Source organism: Epinephelus fuscoguttatus, linkage group LG18, assembly GCF_011397635.1.
Source record: "Epinephelus fuscoguttatus linkage group LG18, E.fuscoguttatus.final_Chr_v1".
Lineage (NCBI taxonomy): Eukaryota > Metazoa > Chordata > Actinopteri > Perciformes > Serranidae > Epinephelus > Epinephelus fuscoguttatus.
Genome location: NC_064769.1, coordinates 22,417,207 through 22,442,474, shown reverse-complemented (window position 1 = coordinate 22,442,474; position 25,268 = coordinate 22,417,207). Strand labels below are relative to the sequence as shown.

At 40.0% G+C, this 25,268-nt stretch overlaps 1 protein-coding gene across 2 annotated transcripts in view; it reads left to right on the top strand.

Moving 5' to 3' along the window:
• bcr (BCR activator of RhoGEF and GTPase) overlaps positions 1 to 25,268 on the top strand; it is a 124,382-nt gene that overhangs the window by 99,105 nt on the left and 9 nt on the right. For both annotated transcript variants that reach the window (XM_049603380.1, XM_049603379.1), the window contains exons 9-23: positions 2,432 to 2,553; positions 4,102 to 4,267; positions 4,459 to 4,578; positions 4,985 to 5,060; positions 5,262 to 5,366; positions 7,287 to 7,361; positions 7,816 to 7,913; positions 9,740 to 9,871; positions 14,919 to 14,978; positions 15,328 to 15,437; positions 16,952 to 17,091; positions 17,614 to 17,748; positions 17,885 to 17,990; positions 19,365 to 19,527; positions 20,057 to 25,268. The exon at positions 20,057 to 25,268 is cut by the window's right edge and continues 9 nt beyond it. In XM_049603380.1, the coding sequence (XP_049459337.1) occupies positions 2,432 to 2,553; positions 4,102 to 4,267; positions 4,459 to 4,578; positions 4,985 to 5,060; positions 5,262 to 5,366; positions 7,287 to 7,361; positions 7,816 to 7,913; positions 9,740 to 9,871; positions 14,919 to 14,978; positions 15,328 to 15,437; positions 16,952 to 17,091; positions 17,614 to 17,748; positions 17,885 to 17,990; positions 19,365 to 19,527; positions 20,057 to 20,146 (1,698 nt within the window). In that variant the 3' untranslated portion in view covers positions 20,147 to 25,268. The remainder of the gene's footprint in view (positions 1 to 2,431; positions 2,554 to 4,101; positions 4,268 to 4,458; positions 4,579 to 4,984; positions 5,061 to 5,261; positions 5,367 to 7,286; positions 7,362 to 7,815; positions 7,914 to 9,739; positions 9,872 to 14,918; positions 14,979 to 15,327; positions 15,438 to 16,951; positions 17,092 to 17,613; positions 17,749 to 17,884; positions 17,991 to 19,364; positions 19,528 to 20,056) is intronic.

Below are 25,268 nucleotides of genomic sequence, written 5' to 3'. Positions count from 1 at the left end.
GGCAGTGGATTAAATGCCCTTAAAACCTCAAATCCGCGATCACATTACAGCACCCAGTTGGCCGAAGACCAGACCGATGGTGCATTGGTGCTTTTAATACACATACATACATACAGCATATCTACAGCTTCATTATCCCTCATTCCCTCAGTTTAATGCTGTATTTGAGTAATGTGCCAAAACTGAGTGGAGCAGTGTGACTCATGTCTCCTTCTACTGTACTGTACTCGTCCTAAATATAGACCGACATGACAGCATGTAGATTGATAGAAGTAAGGCAAGATGGAGCCGTGTTTTATATTCTAGTTAGAAAATATCCTCAGGGGGTTACATTGCATGTGGAATCACTTCATAGATGTGCCACTCTTGTGCCATCAAAGCCCCAAAACCCAAAGATGGAGACTGAATGATGAACATTACAGTAACCAGAGGATCATTACAAGGAGCAATTTGATTGTATCTCAGCGTGTGTTACAACACAAACTGGACCAGGAGATTACATGAGTGCTTGTGTGTGGTCTGACAGATGTAGCATCCCAGTACACACTAGAGAAATAGGCCATATAGACAGAAGGCAACTCATCTGGAAGTTATCTATCACAGGTCGTCATTATTACAGGCTTCATTATCTAGCCGGTATAATGAATAATTACATCCACCACTGGGAATTAGACTTCTATTAAATCCTTATTTCCAGGATCAGGACATGATTGCAATCTGCTGCAGGATCTTCATGTGTGCTCGCAGGCGCATGTGCATGACATGCCTTAACAGATCACTGCAGTGGAGCTGTGTCACATGGCTTTGGTATCTACAGTAAGAAACTGCGGCATGACATGTGTTCCATCGGGAGCTGCTCCGTCCCTGCTGTCGCTCTCCCTGTGTTCTCTTTAAGGCATTTACTTTCCCTTTTGATGTACTCTCAGGCTCTCTCTGTCTTTGTCACCCTCGCCTCACCCTCTCCGTCATACGCGACCGTTAACACCGAGTGACACAGCATGATCCTCGTCTTTGCCAGCAGATGCCCAGTCAGGTTTTGTAAGCGCGTAAAGCTCTCCTGCACAAACAGCAGCTCCACTTCAGTGTGCTCTGGTGGTGACAGTAGCTGTGTGGTCATGATGGAGGGGGGAGGAGGGTGAAGATAGGGATGTGATTTTCTCTGAACAAGTGTGATGTCAGGTTTCATGGCCTTGCTGCTGGGGTGTTTTAAGTTTGTGTTTTAAAAGTTTTTAACAGATCCTTGTGAACAAACTTACTTCCGGATTTGCTTAATTTGGAGAGCAGTAGATGGACTGTAAAACCCCTTACGTCTGCATATTGGTAATGTTATAGCCCATTAGCTGCCATTCCTTTTGTCAGTGTTTCTTACTATAAAAAACCTGCACCCCAAGTGGCAGTGGCAGTGCCTGCTCGACACTATTTAATGTTTTAACTCTTGTTATTTATGATATCTTTGCAGAAGTTAAATGTATTTGTCATTAAAACAAAACATCAGTTAATTACCTCAGATAAATAGCTGCAATCAAGCTAAATATCCGAGGTAAAGTGGGTGAAATCAGCATGAAACTTGCAGAATAATTGAGCAGACACTGTTTCAAATGTCAAAAACTCTTCACACGTTCACACAAATCATAAATTGTGCAATCAAAAGAATGAAATCAAGGGCAAAAATTAACTAGTATATGTATTTAGAAGGTCCCATCCCTGCTAGATGCTACCTGCTGTGTTCGCCTGCTGAGTTAAAATACAAACTTTCATTTTATTCTCTCAGTTTTTTCCAGCAGACCTCTCCTGCCTAAACGTTTCGTACCGCACACCACAAGTAAAAGCAGGGTTATGAGCATGTGAAAGTGGATCGTTTACTACTCAGTTGTGGTTTGGCATTTCTCTGCTGCCTGTTATTGTTCTAAGTCCGTTCTCGTAAATGTGTTCTCTAATTTGGAAAATGGCATCACTGCCCCCTTTTGGCGAGTGACGGTATTACACATCTCATTATATAGTCTGACATCAGTGATTCCCAGTTTGCCGTTACCTCATTCATTCTTCTGTAATCTGGAAACTGATGATTATGGCAGAATGTGACAAAAGCATCAGTTTAATCGAAGCAATTAAAGGGAAAACCCTCAACCTTTTTTTGGATGCAAATTTCAGTGATTATTAGTAGGTTGCACACAAGCTTTGTCACTAATAAAAGAGTAAAGCAGACATTTTTGATGATGACGCAGTAACTGAAACTGAAGTCCAGTCTCTCAGTCTCCCTCCACTCTGTTCTTTATCTTGTCCTCTCTACATTTTCTGCTAGTAAAAGAGGACTGGTAAGGTGGGAAGAGAGGGGAGGGAGAAGGCTTTGGGTTGCAGCCCCGATACAAAAGCTCTGCAATCTGTTCTGACTGTGTTACTGACCCACCACTGTCGTGTGTCGTTGCCACAGAGCCGTCAGCTTCTGAGGGACAGCTTCATGGTGGAGTTGGTGGAGGGGGCCAGGAAGCTGCGGCACGTCTTCCTCTTCACTGATCTGCTGCTCTGCGCCAAGCTGAAGAAACAGATCGGAGGGTAAGGAATGCATCTTATCCTCACTGAGTTAAACCACCACAGTGAAATACACCAAAATACAAACCTCACTCATACAATATTTCTGAAAATGTTGGGAAAACTAAACACAACTTACTATGATGTAGGTGAAGATTATCAGTCATCCAGGTCACAGTAATCTGAAGTGCTATATCGTAGGAAACTAGACTTGCCTGAGTTCCTTTAAGACGTTTCACCACTCATCCAAGAGGCTTCTTCAGTTCTAACGGACTGGTGTGGAGTCGCAGGCTTCATTCTTTGTGTAGGTGTGGACCCTTACAGAGTCATTGAGGTCACATCTGAGTCGTTGACCCACCCGGCCATCATGTTTGACACACATGCTGAATGAGAGGTGAAATCTCTTTAAGAAACTCAAGGAATTCCAACTGCCTATGATAAAGCACTTAAGACAACTTACTATCCAACACTCATTCAAGATTTGAAGTTTAAAGAGACATTTCACCCCCAAAATCAAAAACACATATTTTTCCTCTTACCTGTAGTGCTGTTTATCAGTCTAGATTGTTTTGGTGTGAGTTGCAGAGTGTTGGAAATAACGGCCGTAGAGATGTCTGCCTTCTCTCCAATATAATGGAACTAGATGGCACTTGGCTTGTGGTGCTTAAAGCACCAAAAACACCTTTGAAAAACTCAGCAGCACTGTCTCTTTCCAGAAATCCAAAAGTTTCACGTAGGACCTGTTTTCTTTGTAACGAACTACACTTAGCAACTGTATCACCAGGCAGAAGGAAGTGTGCATCTACTCATGGACAAGAGGCTTGTGCTCTTGAAAGCATGAGATGTAAACTTTCATGGTGTCTTCCTTGGCCGAGCTGCACGCTTCCTTCTGCGCAGTGACACAGTTGGCAGGTGTAGTTTGATAGAAAGAAAATAGTTCCGACATGAAACTGCTCTCAACAAGGCCTGTGGACTATCTTGAGTCACCTGGTCATGATTTCTGTAAAGAGACATTGCTGTTGAGTTTTCAAATGTATTTTCTGGCACTTTGAGAACCACAAGCTGAGTGCCACCTAGTTCCATTATACTGGAGAGAAGGGAGACACCGCTACTGCTGATATCTCCAACACTGCAACTCACACCAAACAATCTAAATTAATAAATAGCACCACAGGTAAGAGGAAAAATATGTATTTTTGATTTTGGGGTGACTCATTTTGCACGTCTTGTATCATGTTACCTACTAAAATGGAAATATTTATAGAAAAAATTGTGTTAGAATTCGTATCATTGATCATGAATTATTCAAATTATTTAAAAATGTGTTAAAAATTGTTTTAAAAAACACTTTTTCATAAACACAAGTAACCTGCTTCTTAATTATTGTACAATTGTCTCATATAATTTCTATTTTTTTCCTCTTTCCACTCACTCCTACACCACCATTCCTCCATGTCTTTTATCCATGTATAATCCACTCCTCCTTTCATACTCCCTCACATCCATCTTTTATACTCACTCTTCACCATCCATCTCCTCTGCTTTTTTCTCCTCCTCCTCCTCCCTCTGCAGTAAAAACCAACAGTATGACAGTAAGTGGTACATCCCGCTGACTGAGCTGACCTTCCAGGGCCCTGAAGAGACCGAGCCACTTACCATTCCCCAGGTCCCCGATGAGGAGCTTGACGCCATGAAAGTCAAGATCTCACACCTCCGCAGTGAGATTCAGAGAGAGAAGGTAGCACTTAAACAGTGTTTCACTAAAATCTGTTCAGGAACTAAGAACAAAAGTCTGGTTTTCAGATTGACAGCTGCATTTTTTTAAGCTTGTCCTTTGGGTTTTGAAAGAGTCTCATACGACATGTTAGATATATCCAAGGTAAGGTTTCCCACACAAACAGTCAAACGTTTTTACCTCTGTGATTTCAGAGAGCCAACAAGGGCTCAAAAGTCATCGACCGTCTCAGGAAGAAGCTGTCTGAACAGGAGTCTCTGCTGCTGTTAATGTCTCCGAGCATGCCCATCAGAGTCTACAACAAGAACGGCAAGGTGATGACACTCTCCAACTTCATCATCATTTCTGCCCCATCATCCTTCCTCCTCCTACTGCTCCCTGGACGCTCTTCTTCTCCATATTTCATCTGTTCTTCTCATTTCACTGCATTTTTGTCATCCTCTGCTTCATTCCCAGCACAATATCCCCTCGCTGATCTTCCTCAAAATGAATTCTCCTTGATGTGTCTCAGACTTTCTCGTATCAGTGTGGAGCAAATGCTGTCTGATAGCTTTCATCTGTTAGAGCTGCCTGAACGAGAACAAACGACTACAGAGCTAAAATTTTGATGTTATAGATTTGCAAAGATGGCACATGTCCTTTTAATTTTTCAGCACGCCTTTCCTCAGATTAATCGGCAATGAAATAACAGCCATTCTTTTTGTCTGTGTTTGTGTTCAGAGTTACAGTTTCCTGATTTCATCCGACTATGAACGTGCAGAGTGGAGGGAAATAATGAAGGAACAGCAGAAGAAATGTAAGTGTCCCAGAAATGTCTGATCCAAACGAGGATATATACATTTTTTATTCGTGTAAAAGGCAACCTAGGCACTTGAAACATGTTTGCAAAATGTGGACACATGTACATTAGCAACTACCAATCCAACAACTTTGTGATGAAGATGGAGAGACCAATGTAAGGTGTCATTCACATATACATTTCTTGTCCTCTCTTAAGGTTTGAAAACTTCCTCCTTGACTTCCATGGAGCTGCAAATGTTGACCAACTCTTGTGTCAAACTGCAGACTGTCCATCACATTCCACTTAGCATCAATAAAGAAGGTAAGGTACTATTTTTTACATGAAAGTTGATTTTAAAGGAACACTTCTCCCACCAAGTGAGCATTTGTGAATCAATTACTCACCACATGCAGTGCGTGTGCTTTCAGACCTAGAGTTGTCTTGCTTTGGTCTGAATCTGACAAAGCTGAATAAGTGCCTAGAGCATTTACAAGCGGACCAGATCAAATGCCTTGTGTGAGAAAGCTGCTCTTGATTGGTCAGAATATCCATGCGGGGAAAATCCAGGAAGTAAACAAAACATTGAAGAAGAGTACACTTGCAAGATAAATGTGACATTTTCTAATGTCACAATGGAGGGACAACTACGCAGGTTGATTTTAGCGCTGCTCATCGTGGACTATATTGCTGTCATTGTTCATTTTAGTCAAACCATACAGTTTGAAAACGAGGCGCGGCTCCAACTAGAAAACAATGTTTTGATGCATTGGATGTGCTGAATGTGCATATTAAGGCAGTACAGGAGGAGGTGCACATTAATAATCCTCCAGGACTGTAACATGCTCATGTTTAACCCAAACAATGTGTCATGTGACAGCAGTTGGTTCAGATCCAGGTCGTAACACATTCTCACCACAAATGAACCGCACCAGAGTTTGTTTGTAACCAGACCGAGACCACCTCTTCAAGAAGGTTTGCCCAAACGAACCGCACTTAAGGGGCAGACAAACTTGAGTTAGATAGAACCGAACCAAACAGGGCAGGTGTGAAAGCTCCCCTAGTTTTTTTTTGTATGCCCCCGGTGAACAAAGATTATAAACACTGAGAAAATTCTTTATAAATTGAAGTAAAAGTGCTTAGCATCAGCAAAACTACATCAAAACATCTGTTTGCAAACTCTAATGCAGCACGTGCAGTATAACACAAGTTTCATTTAACCCGTATTTTGCTCAGTAGTTCCCAAACAGCCTTTTCCCACAAAAATGAAAATTCAACTTAACTATGCTCATTCAAAGCCAGACTCATTTTACAAAAATAGTCATTTTACCTCACTGAACACAGGAGCTGCAGGTCTACCACTGCCTCGATCACTTATCAGTTGTTTGTTTTTGTGTAACTTTGGTGCTTAAAGGCTTTGTTCGCACTCACCAATGTCACACAGTAGCGCAAACAATCTACCATTTGAGGCAGTGGTAGACCAGCAGCTCCTGTGTTCAGTGAGGTAAAATTACTGTTTTTGTCAATGGAGTCTGGCTTTGAAGAGAACATAGATAAGTTTCACTTTCCGTTCACGTTTCCCGTCAGTCAGGGCTGTCTGTTTGGGAAATTCTGAGCATACAAGTGAATAAATGAGACTTGGATTATACTGCAGAGCTGTATGAGAGTTTATGAACAAATGATTTGAAATAGTTTGCTGTTGTTAGATGCTATGACTTCAATTCATCAAGAATTTTCTCAATTTTTTGAGTCTTTGTAACCGTGGTTGCCTCACAAACATAGTGTGGACGGGATGAGTAACTGATACAAATGGTCATTTGGGGGGTGATGTTCTCCTTTAACACTGAAATGCCGTTCACTAAAGTAAAGTCGTCTGTATCACACACCGATGCTCTCACATGATGGATTAAGTAGACATGTTTTCACAATGAAATTATAAACTGTTTGGGGCTGTATGTATAAATGTGTGGTTACACTTTCACACCTGTTTAAACACATTCTTTTTCTATACATGTCTCGCTGTTGTTCACCACAGAATGCTAGACAAAATGCCATGGAAAGAAATGATTATGATTAATACTTCACAGAGTTTTAAGCCATGTGTTTTATACTGTACAGGGCTGTTTTATCCCTTCCTTCCATGTCTGACTCTGCTCCAAAACAAACAGAGATCTGCATGCTTTTCTAATCCCCTCCTCACTGTCTTTTTTTCTCTCTTTCTCTCCTCACTGACTGTTTTTCCAGAGGATGAATCCCCCGGTCTCCACGGGTTCCTGAATGTAATCGTCCACTCTGCCTCCGGCCTCAAACAGAGTCTGAGTGAGTCATTCACCTTTAGCCTTCCTGCACACAACAGAAAATAGACAAAATTAGTTACTAAGAAAAGCTCAACTTTAATGTGACCGCAGAGCAGTGGAAAACTTACAGGGTATTTTCTGGTGGGGACTTTTGGAAGAATGTGTTTGCCTCAGACTTTACTTTTATTTTATGTCCGTCTTTCAAGTCTCACTTCTTACATTTTTGTTCGATTTGTAGGAATTTACATTTTTAAACAGTATGTCTTCTGCTGCTGGTTTGGTGTATTTCCTGAGCTGTGTAACACCTGCATGAAACATTTTGACAAACTGACTCATTCCTAAGTTGCTTTCTGGGTAGAACATCTAACATTTTGCCAGTTTGATTGCTATGTAAAGTATGAATGTAATGCATTCACAAAGAACACTTCAGTAGCCATATAAATGTCATATCTTATCAACCCTCTCCTCTCTGTCAGATCTCTACTGCACATTGGAGGTGGATTCCTTTGGCTTCTTTTCAAATAAAGCCAAGACGAGAGTGTATCGATACACCACTGAACCCAAATGGAATGAGGTAAGAGACTGGCACAATTTAATGCACCTGTACATATTCCAGTTGCAATAAAATGTCCATTTGCAGTCTGTATTAAAGGAACAGTGTGTAAAAATTAGGGAGATTTAATGGCATCTAGCAGTGAGGATTGCAGATTGCAACCAGCTGAAACTTCCTCTGGTTCCTTTAGTGTTCATTGTTAGGAGGTTTTTACCAGAAGCCGAATTTTCCACAGAGGTCTCTTCCTCTCCAAAACAAATGGACCAGGAGTCTCATTCATAAAACAGTGCGCAGGATCCATACTAAAAATGTATGGACAGACAAAAGCCCAAACTGGCATGCACCAAAAAATGTTTGATAATTTCTACAGTCTGGCTTCCACCTCTCCATCTGTTTCCTGTGTCCAAAATGTTCGTAAGCATGGGTCAAAGTTGCTCCCATCAAGTCTGTTTTCATAGTTCACAACTTTTGCACGGGAAGTGGCGTACACCTCTGTCAGGCCTCGTTTTGTGCGTACACAGTGTTTATAAATGAGACGGCAGGTGATTAAAACCACTAAAAACACTGAAAACAGTTTCACTTACAAATCATTAGGCTGCTAGCACAGCACCTGCAAATGTGTGCTCACCATTTTTCTCTGATAACTTAAGATCCAGACGTTCAGGAGGTTTTTACCGGGGGTTAAAGTATCCACAGAGGCCTCTTCCTCTCCAAAACGAACTAACCTGGCCATTGAAACAGGTAAAACCACTGAATAAAGCAGTTTGTCTCTTGTCACAGAGAGGCTGCTAACTATAGTGATTGATGCGAAAACGTGAATGGCCTTAGTCGCCACTAGTGTTTTGAAGGTGTAACAGACACACCACTGCACAAGTATAAATGCTCACAATGGCGTAGGCTACGGTGTAGGGTCTGCCGCACAAGTATAAATCCTACTTCAGGTACCAAAAACACAATAATTCTTATTTATAGAAAAAGAAAACATACTTATTATATTCCATTTCTGCCAAATATATCTACCTTTAATAAAGGGGGCAGTACTGAAATACTTGATATTTTTACAGTTTACTGAATCAGTCATGACCTTGTAATGTCTGTGTTCAAACCTTAAGGCCTCAGTTTAAAATTGAATTGGTCCATGCACAGATTTGTAAGATGTCCTTCCTTCTTTCCAACGAACAGAGCCATACATGAACTCTTTTCCTTCTTGGTACAGTTTGTGCTGCCTGTCATTTGTCTGACATCTGGTCCTGTAATCAGTTAACTGCCCGTCTTTGAGTGATGAAAAAACAACAGAACCCACCCAGAGCATCTGCAGCCCCTGCAAACATATAGCAAAAACACTCCCATATGCATGCTGTATATGCATGCAAGCGGGCGTACACACACAAACATGAATGCATTAATGACACAGCTGGATGTTGGAGGTTAGCGCCACAGAGGAGGAAGAGCTTTGAGACACAATCAGCGGTTCGGTTCATCTGCGGCACAGTTTTTTCCGTCACGGACCGACCGAAGACTCTTTGAGGATTTTTGCTCAGCAAAGTGGAAATAATATCAGCTAATGAGGAGCTGCTGGTGATGACTCACATCTGTCCAAATGCTAAGTGAACCAACACAGCGTGGGCCTCAGAACGATGTACAAAACATATGCAGAGTGCTCCCCGAACATAATTACAGGGAATGTTGGTCAGCTGTGTGGTGGAATGTAAGGATTATAACGTATGGTGGATGCTTATTATTCTTGTTGTTATTGCTGTCTCTGTTTGTGTCATTATACTGAAATCTCGGGACATTTTTGCGACAATCTCCCTGCAACTATTTCTGTGTTTTCTCTTCCCCCTAAGGAGTTTGAGATTGAGCTGGAGGGCTCTCAGACCCTGAGGCTGCTGTGCTACGAGAAGTGTTACAACAAGACCAAGCAGAACAAAGAGGATGGAGAGAGCACAGACCGCATCATGGGGAAAGGACAGATCCCGGTATGACATGACGTCACCCCCTCCCCTCTTTCAGCAGACCCAACATGACTCATTACTGATGGCCAGTTATGTCACCACCACTGCCACAAAGCATGAAATCCATATTATTGCTCAGTGAACGACTTAAACTGAGCATGATGTAAAAATTGGCTGATTAGATTAATTGCCCGAATATGTAATGGATGGGTGGGGGGTGGTTAAATGGTGAGTAATTGCTGTCCAGTGCATGTCAGGGAGGATGAGGATGTGGATTTTATTTTAAGAGTGACGCAAAGCTTTAATTTTCATGCCGTTTATCTATCGTGCTGCCAGGTTTAGCTGTTAAAACATTACTCACAGTCCAGAGTCTGTAATGGTTATTGGGTAACAGCAGTGCCAACCTGCAGATGTGGAAATGACATCATGTGCTATGTCCCTAAAAAGCGCCCAAATCCTGATAACATCCCGAAAACAGACAACGCAGACACTGTCCTCAGTGGTCTCGCCGTGAGCCTGGCTGATCGCAGGTTGTTAGCAGACCTAGATAGCAGGTGATTAGGTTGCCAAGACGACGCCAGCCTGCCAGATAATGCCAAGTGTCACTCAGGATATCAACAGAGAGAAAGCAAAGACACAATAGAGGGAGAGATAAATGAACAGAACATTTAGTCAGTTCACCATCATCAAAAATGTCTTTCTCTTACTCTTTCTCCCACAGCAGGGCAGGTGTGTGTGTGTGTGTGTGTGTGTGTGTGTGTGTGTGTTTAGGTGTGTGAGATTATATACTGCTAAGTATTGTTTCACCTCACACCCACAAAGACTCACAAATGCATCTTATTTTGGTGTCTGAGAGAAATATGATGTCAGTTTTTGTCAAACAAACTGAGAAACAAAGTGCAAGAAAAATACAAAACCCGAACACTAATGACTGTCACCTTCTTATATTAGTGATATTGAAATCATAGAAAACACCAGTGCAACGTTAGCTTTATGTCATATTCGCAGTATTCCTTCTGAGCAGCTTGTGTCCTGAACACTGTTCAAACTGCATCAGCCATCCACAGGAGGACGAGTCTCCTCGTTGCTTGTTGTCTGCCAAAACTGTGAAATTACAGTCACATGCTCCACCTAGTGGCTCCCTCAGTAATCTTGTGACACGGGCACTTCTTGACAGATGATGTCATTCCAAACAAACCACCCAGAGTGGTGAGAGAGTTGCTCAGCAGGATTTTTATAAATCCAGGGTGAGAAACTGCCACTCCTGTCTCAGTAGAAACCACAGTGGCTGAGAAATCCCAGATTACTGTTCAGTTTTACCAGTTACCAAATATATATATATATATATATATATATATATATATATATATATATATATATATTTAGAACAGAATTAAGAAACCATTAATGGAGAAAAATAGGGAGTGCTGCACTGGGTTAAGGCACTGTGTAGTTAGTTATAAAAAATCAGGTGCTCTCCAAGGATGGGGCAGTGAGTCACATCAAGATAAAAAATAACGACTGGCCAGCTCACTCAAGTGTAAGAGTCCATAGTACAGGCAGGCAGTCCAAAAATGCATCCAAGGCACTCTGACTGTCGTTAAAAATCCTTTATTAATACATGGATACACCAATGTGTTTCAACTAGAGAGTCTCTCTCTGGTTTTAAATACAGTCAGACCATCTCAGATGCATTTTTGGACTTTTAAACTGAGTCATCTGGCCAGTCATTGTTTTGTTGTCTTTAAAGTAATCATTAACTTGTCACTGTGTCGGTAAATCACCACATACTTGCCTGAACATGTTTCTGACTCATGTAAATATTGTGCTATTCAAATGTTTATTTCTCTTTATTCTCTGTTGTTGTCTGTTTGTGTGCTTATTGTTGAGTTTTGCATATTTGACTGCATTCCCTCATTAACATAGAAATGATCAGTTTTTCATATATGTGAGTGTATGTGGGGATTTGAGTTTGCATGTTCTCCCTGTGTCAGCGTGGGTTTTCTCTGGGTACTCCGGCTTACTCCCACAGTCCAAAGACATGGAGGTTAATTGGTGACTCTAAATTGTCCATAGGTGTGAATGTGAGCGTGAATGGTTGTCTGTCTCTATGTGTCATCCCTGTGATAGTCTGGTGACCTGTCCAGGGTGTACCCCGCCTCTCGCTCAGTGTCAGCTGGGATAGGCTCCAGCTCCCCCGCGACCCTCAAGAGGATAAGCGGTTACGGAAAATTAATGAATGAAAAATTTTAGTTTCAACGGCAATATGCTTATGATATAGTAAAAATCCCAAAATATTAAATGATATTTGTGAATTAACTTGAAAACCTTCACATTTTTAGTTTACCATATCAGCTCCTAGGATGTTACGATGTTAACGCAAATTCAGCCAATTCTTGTGAATTCTGTGCAACCGTGCAATTTTGTCCAATCCCTGCAAATTTGAGCTATCGTCATAGTTTCCCATGAGTTTCATCAGTCATAGCAGTCCCCTCCACAACGTCACCAAACACACTTTCTTGTTTCTGGTTGTGAACATGCAGACATGTGCAATCATCTCACACTTAAAAACAAAAAATTACTGCTAAAGACCACGCAAGACAGTTCCTTGATGTTCTGCATGAGAGCAGGGGTTGAACTTTATTGCACTGTGAGCAATCTCATGGTGGAACAAAAATGATGATCAATTAACAAACACTTTTCTACTGCATAAACACACCTGGAGAATGGCTGAAATGTGTTGATAAGAGACATGACCAATCACCATGACAGATGCTGTAGCGTCTATATCTATTGTATGTGCTGAAAGCATCAAGGTGAGAGATTTAATATGCATGTTTAGTGGAACTTATACTGGAAGTTACCTTCAATCGGTAATGGATTATACAAAATAAAACAACTATTTGTAATTTTTTATACCTGCTCCTACAATTTTATTTCAAAAACGTATTTACAGACCTGATTTATTATAAATGTAGGTAAACAGCACAGGGCTCGCTAGACCTTCGACCGGTGGAGTCTGATTTAGATAAAATCGTATTGCGCAGCCAAAAACTTGAGCTTTTAAAACATTTTTATCAGGAAGCCAAAGGAGCTTTGCTGTTTTTAGTGGAGTGTAATTCTTTGTAGATAAACGGCTCAAGCCAAAGAGCACTCTTAGCGGTGAAAGATTCAGTTATGAGAAACATGATCCTGCTTCGCACGCAACCAGATGGGGCTTAGCCTAGGTAAACATACAACATAGAGTGTATTGTGTGTGTGTGTGTGTGTGTGTGTGTGTGTGTGTGTGTGTGTGTGTGTGTGTGTGTTTGTTTCAGTGTGTCAGATGTGTGTGTGTAGATTTTATTGCCCCAAATGGCATGTCTCTTCAGATCTGAGTGTGTTTGCACTTGTTTGGGTGTGAATTTAGTCTCTACAAACAAATTACATTTGTTTATCATGTTTATGAAAAAACAGTGAAGGGGTGTAACGTAACAAAACCACCTTTGGAAACATTCCACCACGAGAGAGGGAATATGGGCACTGTTTATGCAATTATAGCTTTATGCACTGCTTTGTTGACATAACTGAGCAGAACATATGTGGGGCGACAGTATGTAGAAATAATGTAATCTAAACAAAGCACATTAATATTAAAAATTCATGTAGCTGTAGTGGTTTATTGGAAAATAACGATGATGTTCCTTTATCCATGGCTCATAATATTCCTAAATTTACAAATTATAAACAAATACAATAAAAGTACCAATACAATGACATAGAAGAACTTTATTACAAGTAAAAGTCCTGCATTCAAATCCCTTTTAAGTTGAACAGGGTGTCTGCAGGTCCTTAAAGGGTCTTAAAATGTCTTAAATTCAATTATATAAATATTAGGCCTTAAAGTACTTATTTACTACTTGATACTTTAAGTATCAAAGTAAAAGTAGTAAATCTTAATTTAAAAAGTAACTAGTAACCAAACCTGTCAAATAAATGTAGTGGAGTAAAAACAGCAAGATTTGTCTCAAATGTACAGTGGTGAAGAAGCACTTAGATCTTTAACTTAAGTAGACATAGCAATACCACCTTATGATAGTATTGGTTTTTAAGGCTCCTTCCTGTATAATAGACTCCCTATTACCTTATGTCCCTCCACGAACCCTGAGATCCTCTGCGCTGCTCTTTAAACTGTTCCTAATGTCACTACAAAAACCTTTGGGGATGCTTCCTTTAGCTGCTACGCCCCAAAAATATGAATCTCCCTGCCTTTTAGACTTGCTGAGTCAGTGGACAGTTTTAAACGACGACACAAAACATATCTTTTTAATATAGCCTATAACTTGCAGCATGTTTTAATATTCTTAGTATGTATTTTTTATTACTTGATTAATTATTGATTTCTCCTTGAATAAGTGTTGAATAAAAAAGAATAGTAGTCGTTCTACAGCATGTAATACTAGTAAAATTCCTGCATTCAAAATAAAACTCAAGCAAAAGTACATAAGTATTAGCATCGATATATACTTAAATATCAGAAGTAAAAGTATTAATTTTATAGAATAACACATTTCAGAATAACATTGTATTTATAGATGCAACATAATTTATTATTGAATTGTGTTTTGTATTAATAATCTGAATCTTAAAAGTAGTAACAAATGTTATCAGTGAATGTACAGGAGTAAAATGTACAATATTTCCCTCTGAAATGAAGAGGAGTAAAGGTTCAAAGTAGTTTAAAATGGAAATACTCAAGTAAAATACAAGTACCTCAAAATTGTACTTAAGTACAGTACATGAGTTACATTCCACTGCAGGAAATGTTGCGGAGTAGAAGCAGAAAGTTGCAGAGAATGGAAATACTCAAATGTAAAATGGATTTAAGTACTTAACTTGAGTGTACTTACAGTATGTAGTTACAGAACACACTGATCCCCCCACACAATCACAAACTGAAATATTTCATTTAAAAAGCAGCTTACTAATGATCGTCTTTAAGTGTTAATGTGGTGAAATATTTCTTTTGTTCAAATGAAGTATTACTCAATATATGCTAACATGTATTGTCCTTTTGTGTTGCCTCCACCAGCTTGACCCACCAACTCTCCAAGGCAAAGACTGGCAGAGAACAGTTATTCCCATGAACGGGGTGAGTAGGTCATGTTAATTATCCTTCTCCTTTTTGTGTATTGCTTTCCTGTATTTCCTCCTCCATAAGTTGACAAATTTGTTAGCTATTTATTGTCACAAAATACTCATATTAGGGGTCATTGTAATGTAGCTTCAAAACAGACTTGCATTTATAATATAGTAGCACACAGCAGTGAGGAATATTTAAAATAATTTTTCCAGGACGTGGTTCAGCAGTTGATTTCTCTACATCTGGTTTTAACATGAAGGGATTTCCTAAAGATCCTGAAAATCCATTGCAGATGGATGTCAGGCCTGTAACACTTAGTAAACCTGTGCGTACTGTAAGCCCTTTTTTCCTGTGTTAGATCGAGGTTAAACTTTCCATGAAGTTCACCAGCCGAGAGTTTAGCCTGAAGAGGATGCCCTCACGAAAACCCATGGGTGTGTTCGGAGTCAAGATCTCTACAGTGACCAAGTGAGTGGACATTAAAACACACAAAAGCTACCTCATCATAGAGTAATCACTGATCACCTGTAGTGTTTAACTCCCAACAGGTATCCTTGCATCTATGGGTGCATCAGGGGACAATGGCACATTTGTATTTTCCAGTGGTGTTCCTCAAGGCTCGATACTCGTCCTCCTCTTCTTTTATGGATGTGCTCATCTTTTTGTTTTTTTCCTCATATCCTAGATTGTTGTGCTGATTTTACATGTCTTTTAGTGTAATTTGACTTGTAATATAGAAGAATTCACACTGTTTGCCGAGCTGATCTCCAGCTGGATGGATGTTCGACACATGAGGGCTCTTTGTAAATGAAAAATCGGTACTTTCTCATCAGCATTAACAAACCCACATTCTTTCCTTTGCAGACTTGCAAGTGTCACGTTCTTATACTAGACAGGAGCAGGCTGTCTGTTCACACCTCATCCAAAAATTTGCATGTTTTAGACCAGTGGTTCCCAACTGGTGGGTTGCGGGTCCATTCTGAAAGTACCGCAAGTGACTCGCGAACGTGTCAAGTTTAAGTTTCCAGCACAGAGCTTTTATTTTGAAGTGCAGTTTCCTGCTGTAGAGTGAGTAAGACAGAGACGGCAAACTAGCTCAACAACATGAACAAACACAAGTATGACACTGAATATATTTAACTGTGTGGACCTTGAACTGATGACTAAGAAGAAATCTGGATCCTGTGGCTGCGCCAGTCGGGAAACACTTTTTGAGCGTTTATAAAGATAACTAATAGTCTCCAGTCACACAATCAGTTCTACAGCAGGTATTATACTTAAATGTTAACCATCTTAGTAACATTTGCTTATCAGCGCTAAAAATAAACAGTACAAAAACATGCATATTTTACATTATTGCTCAGTATTTTCCAAGGCAAAACACACAATATAAAGTAACTTCCTACATTCTAGGCAGGCTACCATTTGTTTCCTGTGGAATGAAAATGAACTTGCAGACTTGCACACCTAAATATTCATTCATTTTCAATGAATACTTATCCTGTAGGAGGTTGTGGGGGGGCTGGATACAACCATTCATGCTCACATTCCCATCTACGGTCAATTTAGACTGTAGGTCACCAATTATCCTGCATGTCTTTGGACTGTGGGAGGACGACTGAGCGCTCTGAGAAAACCCACGCTGACTCAGAGAGAACGTGCAAACTCCGCACAGAAGGGCTCCTCAGTAGACATTGTTGTTCCTGACAAGTGAGATTAATGAGGATTAAAGAAAACAAGTGGGTTAACTAGGTTTACCAGTAACAATCAATTAGCGTTATTGTTGTTGTTGAGAAAAACAGAAACACCGGCAAAGAGCCAGAGGCATTGTTCGCCCTTCCAGTAGTCGAAGCAATACAAAACACAACTATTAATCATGTTCATTTTTTCTTTTTTAAAACATCTAGTGCTTTGTTTATTTAATATTTCTGCTGTTTTAATCAGCTGCTTGTTGGTGTTCATTAATGTTTGTCTTGATCCAGGCGAGAGCGCTCCAAGGTGCCCTACATTGTCCGGCAGTGCCTAGAGGAGATTGAGAGGAGGGGTATGGAAGAGGTGGGCATTTACCGGGTATCAGGCGTGGCCACTGACATTCAGGCTTTGAAGACTGCCTTTGACACCAGTGAGTATAACCTTTAACTACATACAGGTTTTACGCAATAGCTCAAGAGGAAGTTTCTGTTATATTCTGTTGTATTTGAATATGTAAAATATTTCAATTTAGAATTTAGATTAGTCTTCACATCCCTTATTGTGGTTATAATACTGTACCTGCCATGCATTTCTAGGAGAGAAGGCTGAGGGGGTTTATTACCGTCCCCTGAAGGAAACCCTTGTTCTTATCTTTCCATTTGTGTCGATCAGGTGATCAGTATCGTAGCCCTGTCTGACTGTGAGTTGTTAACATGAGGGGTGTTCTCTGATGTGAAACAGGGACTAATTCTTTACAAACCTGCATTTTGCGTGTGCTAATTATGAATGTATCTTGTTTGGAGTGTGTATTTTGCAGTTTCAGATTTTGAGATACAGAAAAATAAGACGCATGGCGACTGCTGCTTGTGCCAAGCCATTTCCCTGTCCTAACATCTCCCTTTGTTATTGCGCAACCTCCCGTCTTCATGTTGTTCTTGCCTCTCCCCTGCAGATCATAAAGATGTGTCAGTGATGATGAGTGAGATGGACGTCAACGCCATCGCCGGGACCTTGAAGCTGTACTTCAGAGAGCTGCCAGAACCACTTTTCACTGATGAGCTCTACCCCAATTTTGCAGGCGGCATCAGTAAGTCACAGGCCTACTGACACCCTGAAACATAGCTAATTATGAGTTGTTGCAAGAAATGTCTACAAACATTGCTCAAGAAAGAGTCCTTCATTTGCAGGATATGTAAAAACTAAACTTGTTTGCTTCTGTGCAGCCCTGTCTGACAGTGTTGCCAAAGAGAGCTGTATGTTGAACTTACTGCTGTCACTGCCAGAACCCAACCTGGTCACATTCCTTTTCCTTTTGGATCACCTGAAGAGGTAAGTTAACACATACATTCTTGCACAATGTGTAGACTGGAATATTCACATTCACAAAAATAACGAAACTCGAACTTGCACAACGACAAGCCATAAATCTACAGGAGGTGCATTCAACTACATAAGTACATACCTTAACATTCCCTGTGTCATTTGTGTCCCAGTGTCATCTAAATGTTGGTAAAATATTTAAAACTTGCAATTCAGAAAATGAAATCTAATATCACTTTGACATGACATGCTGTTTTCAAAATGGTGCCCTCTTGTGTGCTGTATTCACCTTTGTGGTTTTAAAGCAAAAGCAGCCATTACTGTAGGGTGTCATTAAACTGCAACAGGAAATATCTCCTGGTTACTATGGTGATTTTTAACGAGAGGCTCAAACATGACAGCATGTGATCACTAACAATGCAGAAACATCTGCGAAAGCATTGTACAAATGCGTCATAAATAGTGAAATGTTATAGCTTGCACTGATTATCAACAGGATTCCAACGGTCATGGAGAACTTGGGAAAAGTAATGCTATTCCACAATCTCATTTTCCAGGCCTGAAAAATTAATAGAATTAGTAAAATCATTGAAAGTTTTGGAAGAGTTGTTGAAATTTGTTGTGTCTAATAAAATTGTTACAGCATGCATTGCAGTGTAGCGTCAGCTTTTCAACAACCCTTCAGATATTTAACATTATGAATATCATTCAACTTTTGAACACATTCATATTAATTAGACACCTTTTAACCCTTTCAACAGTTCCTGTCACTTAACCCTATACTTAAGCATTGAAGCCAGCATTGCAGTGTAGCGTCAGCTTTTCAAAAAACCCTAAAATATTCCACGTTCACAACAAAACTGTCGACTGTCACTCCTCCGCTCTGGGAGCTCTGCTGCTTCATGCCCACAGACTGCCTATAATAATATAGTTAATATTTCAAGTTAAGTATACTGTACAGTTCTGTTCATGTTGCATGTTGTGAATGTTCATGTGAAAATGTGCAGGAACCCAATGAACTTTAAAAATACGGTTAAGCTAGCAGGAGATTGAAGTCACGAGACGGAAACTATGGAAAGTTCAATATTTGTTTGTAGGGACAGTAGCTAACAGGGTGTAAGACAGGCTTAATAAAATAAAATGATTATTTCTGTTTATTTCTTTGAGTAATCGATGAGTCATTTCAACTGTGAAATGTAAAAAAAAACATATGGATTTTAGGATTTGGAAAGTAACTGTCAAAGGAATTGTGGCGTCTTTGATATTAATGTACTTGAAGCACACACAACACACAGATCCATCACTGCACATTAGCATCACCTGCATGTGCTCTCGTTATCTATCTACACCACTAATGGACTTTGTCTGTCATCGTCTCCTTAGGGTGGCAGAGAAGGAAAGTGTCAACAAGATGTCTCTCCACAACCTGGCAACGGTGTTTGGGCCGACCTTGCTGAGGCCTTCCGAGAAAGACAGCAAGATCCCCGCCAACCCCACCCAACCCATCAGCATGGGCGACAGCTGGTCCCTGGAAGTCATGGCACAGGTGAGCCACACAGAATCTTTATCTTTGAATTTTCTGGGTTCATTCACAGTATTGAAATGTATGGGATGCGATTTTAGTCATTTCCAGGTCTGGAAAGTATGACAAAGAAAAGATGTATGTGTTAACCAAAACGATTATCCCTATTCTGCCCTTATAAATATTACATTTGGAATTCTTAAAAATAAATTGATCATACAAGCAGGGTGTTTTTAATGCGATTTTGAGTCTGAAAATTTGAGTCTGGATAAGTGTGGAACTTGGAAATGGAAAATGTGTAAGAACCCTGACTTTTGTAAAGCTTTTTATCAGAAAAAATAAACAAACAAAAACAGATGCTGTTATATATTATGTTGTAGTACTGGAGTCACCACTAGGTGGTGCTGTAAGAATACAAATGCTGTGCTGTGTATGTTGAAGCTGCACTAGTAAACACGGTTCAGTCTGATTCAAGCCGTCTCCTCCTTGAGTCCCATATATTACAGATGCCAAAACCTAATTTGTCTCTCTTCTGTTTTCTATCCCCTTACAGGTCCAGGTGTTGCTGTATTTCCTCCAGCTGGAGACGATTCCCACCCCAGACAGTAAACGACAGAGCATCCTCTTCTCCACTGAAGTATAGAGCTAAAATTGACTCTGCCGATGTGAGACTTTGACCATGAAGGAGTGAAAAAGAGACGGACGGTGGCTCAAAGTGAGCCTATAGTAGTATGTTTTCGAATTGACTGACCAGATTCCATTAGGCTGGAAAGGATTGTCTCTGGCGATGCCTGCTCCCCTCATACACAGAGGGTGCCATTGGACCTCTGGAGCTCTGGAGGATGTGCAGTCCTTACCATTCATATCGCTCATTACCTGATAGTTAGTCTGATTCTTTGTACCCACAGTGATGGTGTGGGTACACCTGCCATCTACATTTCTCCACCATGATATTTGTTGGTCTTTACATTGAACCTTTGCAGCTTGTTGTGGTTCATAAATCAAGACGTTGTCAAAATCAGTCCATAAGAGAACATAATGCCTCTTTCTTGATTCTTGTATTAGTTTGCCAACAGATCAGAGTTTCCATGTACCTTTGTGTTCGGGCATTGCTCTCAATCTGTCTTTATTTTGGACAATCATCGGCTCACTGCAAAACATGTTTATCCATCAAACGTTGCTTCATGTCCTGCTGAGGAGAATTCTAACCGTGTCTTACATCATCTCGGCACATCGTTTCTGGGAAGACAAGAGGAACATTTGTGCTGTTTGTGGGAGTTCAATAGTGAACACCAAGAGCTGCCACGGTACTTCTTTGTGTCAGGAAGCCAACACCTGTATGTTAAAGTGTTTACAACGTAAACAAAGCCCGGTTGGAGTCAGAAACAAGTGCTACAGCTAGACGAGGGACTGTAAGAAGAAGAAGAAGAAAAAAAAAAAGGAACCCGATGATTAGTAACACACTGCAATCTGACTGCCTGCGTTTTTTCATAAAAGCAAATTTCCTCTATTTGTGTTGTTTGTGTCTCAAGGTAGTGTCAGCTCAAAATATCCAGGAAGCAATATATTTTCTAACATAGGAATTGTCTGTGTTCATATCTTTGCTGACGAAATGTCCTTCTTATTGTAACATAGGACATCTTGCCAAATTAATATGTCGTTTGTTTGTTTCTAGGAGAAAAAGGAAGCAGTTGTATTTACAGATATAGTATGTACATAATCTTAAAGTTGTATTTTTTTCTTTCTTTTTGTTTAACAGTATAATCATTGTTGCGATTATTGTAATTTATTTTGGGGGGCCTGGGGGGAGAAATCGGTTTGTTTTTCTATGTGAACTTTTTTTTTCTGTTTAAGAAAGTGGTAGGTCTTAGCCTTGACTTCAAGTCTTGCAGTAAATAAGCAGGATTTAGCCTTGTTCTTATAGAAACTACTCAGCTGTTCTGTCCAGCCTATCGATTATTCATTTTAGATATTATTATGAAGGGTAACACACACATTGTAGTTACATACTGTATGCTGCTGTGGAAAGGCACAAGCTCTTTAACTGCTGGGTGTTCCTCCAGCAGAGTGTCTCACATCCAGAGACCGTCGCCTGTCTAGTGTAGACATTATGCAATGTCATGATAGAGCACACACTCGCGCGCGCACACACACACACACAAGTATGACATTGTGTCTTTTTGTACCATTTAATCTGTGGCCGCAGAAGTGCACTCATGCAATGTTAGAACTACTGTTTTACAATTCAAGTGACCTGAGCGCTTACTAGAGCATATCTGTTGGTTTTAATGAAGGAATATTATTTTGTTTCAACTTTTCCTGACATCTGTTTTTATATTTATCTCATCCATATGGCAAAATGTCCGACTGATTCTTTGTCCCTTAAAGTACTCTTCATCCTGTTTAATTCTAACTTTGGTATTTTTCAATCTGGACGCTATTTTCCAATGTTTTTGAGTTGAAGGGAACAACAATTTTTGGAAACCACCCCATAACGTCCCTACACTAACCTTTCCGTTTAATAAATCTACCGTTTTTTTTTCCACAGTAATTAGTATCTAGTTCCTAAAATGTTCAGGCAGACGGTACTTGCTGTAGCTGTGGTTGAGGGTGAGAGGCTGTCAGCGAATAATTTGTTGGGCACAGATAAACGGAGATCTGTGTGGGTACATGAGACCCTAAAAAAGAGGGTGGATCACGGGGAGTACCACCAGTTGATCCAGGAGCTTCTCCTCAATGGTGGCTGTTTCAGGCATATTTTAGACCTGTCTATCATCGGGCTGTATAGCTTTTGGTATCCAGCAACCGCTACCATCAGTTTCTTCTCCATTGTTTACCAACTGTAAACCGCCTCTCAAATAATCCACTTGGACAATGGAAAAAAAGATGATGAAAAAGACATGATATGGGTCACTTTTCCGCTCTGAGTTTAAGTTTTTTCAATTCGAGGAGTTCAGAATACTCTGGCAAAAACGCCAGGTGCATCACAACACAAAAACCAGCTGCAAAAAGCTTCAATCTCATTTTAAACAATTACAAAAAGGCACCTTTTTAAAGCGCTTTCTGTGTAATCAGGGTCTATTTTACTTTTTGTTAAACCCCAAATCGCTATCACCAAACCCACCAGACTCCATTTAAATAAACAGTAATTTTGTCACCATAAAACACACTTCATCAAAGTCGTAGAAAAAAAAAGAAAGCTCACAAAAATTTACCTGGTTCATCTTCCCTCTGTTCAAACCATCACCAACTCTGGTTTGGTAAAAAAATAAACTGTTAATTTACTCAGTTAGGTGTAAAAATATGCCGTCTCTATATACGCTAAAATTACTGTTTATTTAAATGGAGTCTGGTGGGTTTGGCGATCGCGATTTTGGGGCTGTTTCTGGTTAAACAAAAGGGATCTTACTCTTACTAACCAAGAGATCTGTCTCTGTAGGATCCTTTCCATAATGTTGTCATACACTTAGACTAACAATATGAGCCGGTCAGCGAAAAAAACAAGCTCAAATCAGTGCTGCACAAATGCCCTGATTGTTTCCATTGCAGCCTGTTTCACGGCTCCCGGCTGCAGCACTCTTGCTCAATATTGGACCAGTTTCAAAACTTGTTGTTCCCATCAGTCACTGAGACACAAAAACATGACAAAGTAGGATCCAGGTTGAAAAATACCAACGTTACCCTTTAAGCTTCAAGGTGTCCAACCCAATGGCCAATCTTAAAGGAAATCTCCTAAGATATTTTGCTCATACTAAAATTACAAATACTGATTTCAATCTCTGTGTCCTTGATTTAACATGCAGGCATGTTTTATTGACTTCTCTTTCTTCATTTTGGTCTTGTTATTGCTGTCTTGTTCGCAAATGTGTCATCATAGACTTTGGGATGTTGGTTGAGTATCTGGTTTACATTATTAGAGCATGTCCTTCTCTGGCAATTCAAAAGACAGGTTCACAACTGAAAAGTGAACATTTCCTTTAGGGTAAATATCATGGTTGGTTTCCCGTTTATATCATCGGTATAAAACTATAACCAACTGACCAGTTTAGTGGATCTGATAAGGGCTCGTGTGTGGTTGTGTCCACGTTCAAGATAATGTAAAAGGGGCCTAAATGTTATTAATAACACATTTAAATGTCTTAAGACTTTTTAAAAGAAGGAGTCTTTCCTATGGATACATATCAGCTCTCTAAATGACATTTACACTCATATGATGTTATAGATTCAAACACCATTATTGTATCGACCCCATAAATAACTGAAAGTCTTCATGCCATCAGTCCCAGTTTTTATGTACTTCCACTAATTTTTGGCCGACTGTAGCATGCACACATTGTGTCATCATGTCTGTGTCAGGATGTGAGACAGAGACATCCATCCATCACCTTTATAACAAGTCCCAATTGCCTACACTACTCTACCCTAACGTGCCTCGACACTCTTTTTCGTTTAGCGCCTGTGGTATTCTGAAACGTTCAGTCTCCTGTTGCCTTTGCTGAGGACAGCCACACACCTTTCATCTCTTAAAGACTAAGACAGGACCTTAACTTAAGCACAGTCTTAGCTCATACTGTACACACCCGCTCTGCTTGCCACCTTAGTCTGACTGTGATGCTGTAACTGAAGCTGTGTTAAAGTCAGTCGTAACGGGGCAAAGGACAGCGTTTCCTGCCCATGTCCTTGTTTTGGCTCTTAAAGATTTAGCTCCTTTAATGCCTTTTATTCCTATTTATTTATGCTTTGTCCCTGTTTGGTATAAGGAGGTCTATGGGATCTATTTATTTATGATATAATATCATCTAAAGCTGAATTAATGTTAGAAAAAATGGTCTTTATATGGTGTGCTCTCTTTGGGGAAATCTAAGTCTTATGTTAAAGTTGAAACTGTTTGTCCCGATTTTGTCCCAGAATCAGAACCACTGTGTACAAACACCTTCAAACCCGTCCCCTGCTCCTGCATCGTCAGCTCATCTCTGTACTTAGATGTGTTGTACAACAGACTGGCCACTGTGATCGTTTAGCTATCTGATTTAGATAACTGAATAGCAGATGCAGGTTCTTGTCAATTTAAAAAAGGTAGATTCAAACTTCCCTCACTTTTCCATGGAGTTGTATAATATGTATTATACTAGAGAGTTATTTGGTTTCCGTTTTATTTATTGTGACGTCCACTGACGTGCGATCGTCGAAGGGTTGAGCCTCTAGTCTCTCTGAAAAGCCAAGCTGTCAGTGTGTGGTAGAGGAGAAAAAGAGTCTTATATTGCTCTAAAAATCTGCATTGTTTTTGGTCTGTTGATTGTCAGTGTAACTGCATGTACCCTCCATAACCTCAGTTCCTCTGTACATGAACAAGTAAATAAAACAAAGGTTTAATTTTCTGTGGAAGATATGGAACATATTGCTCTATATGAAAGTTACAGATCTCCATATATTGTACATGACTCTGGTTATTATCACTACGTTTCCATAATGCTTTCAAACGACCCTCTGCTGCCACTTCTACGACATCAAACTGACCTTAGACTACTTTGGAGATATACTAGTTTTATTTTACTCGACACGTAACGTAAAGCTGAGGATGAGACTTGCTGACCAACCACAAACACTTTTCTCTTTTACCTTCCTGACTTTCTTTGAACTCTTGTTCCTGTTCAATATTCAATGTTCTGCTTGTAGAACTGTACAAAGGAATACTGTATTCTGAGGGCAAACATGTTTGGAAGGCATTTGCAGCCTATGTTTGTACACAAAAATGTTAAATAAAA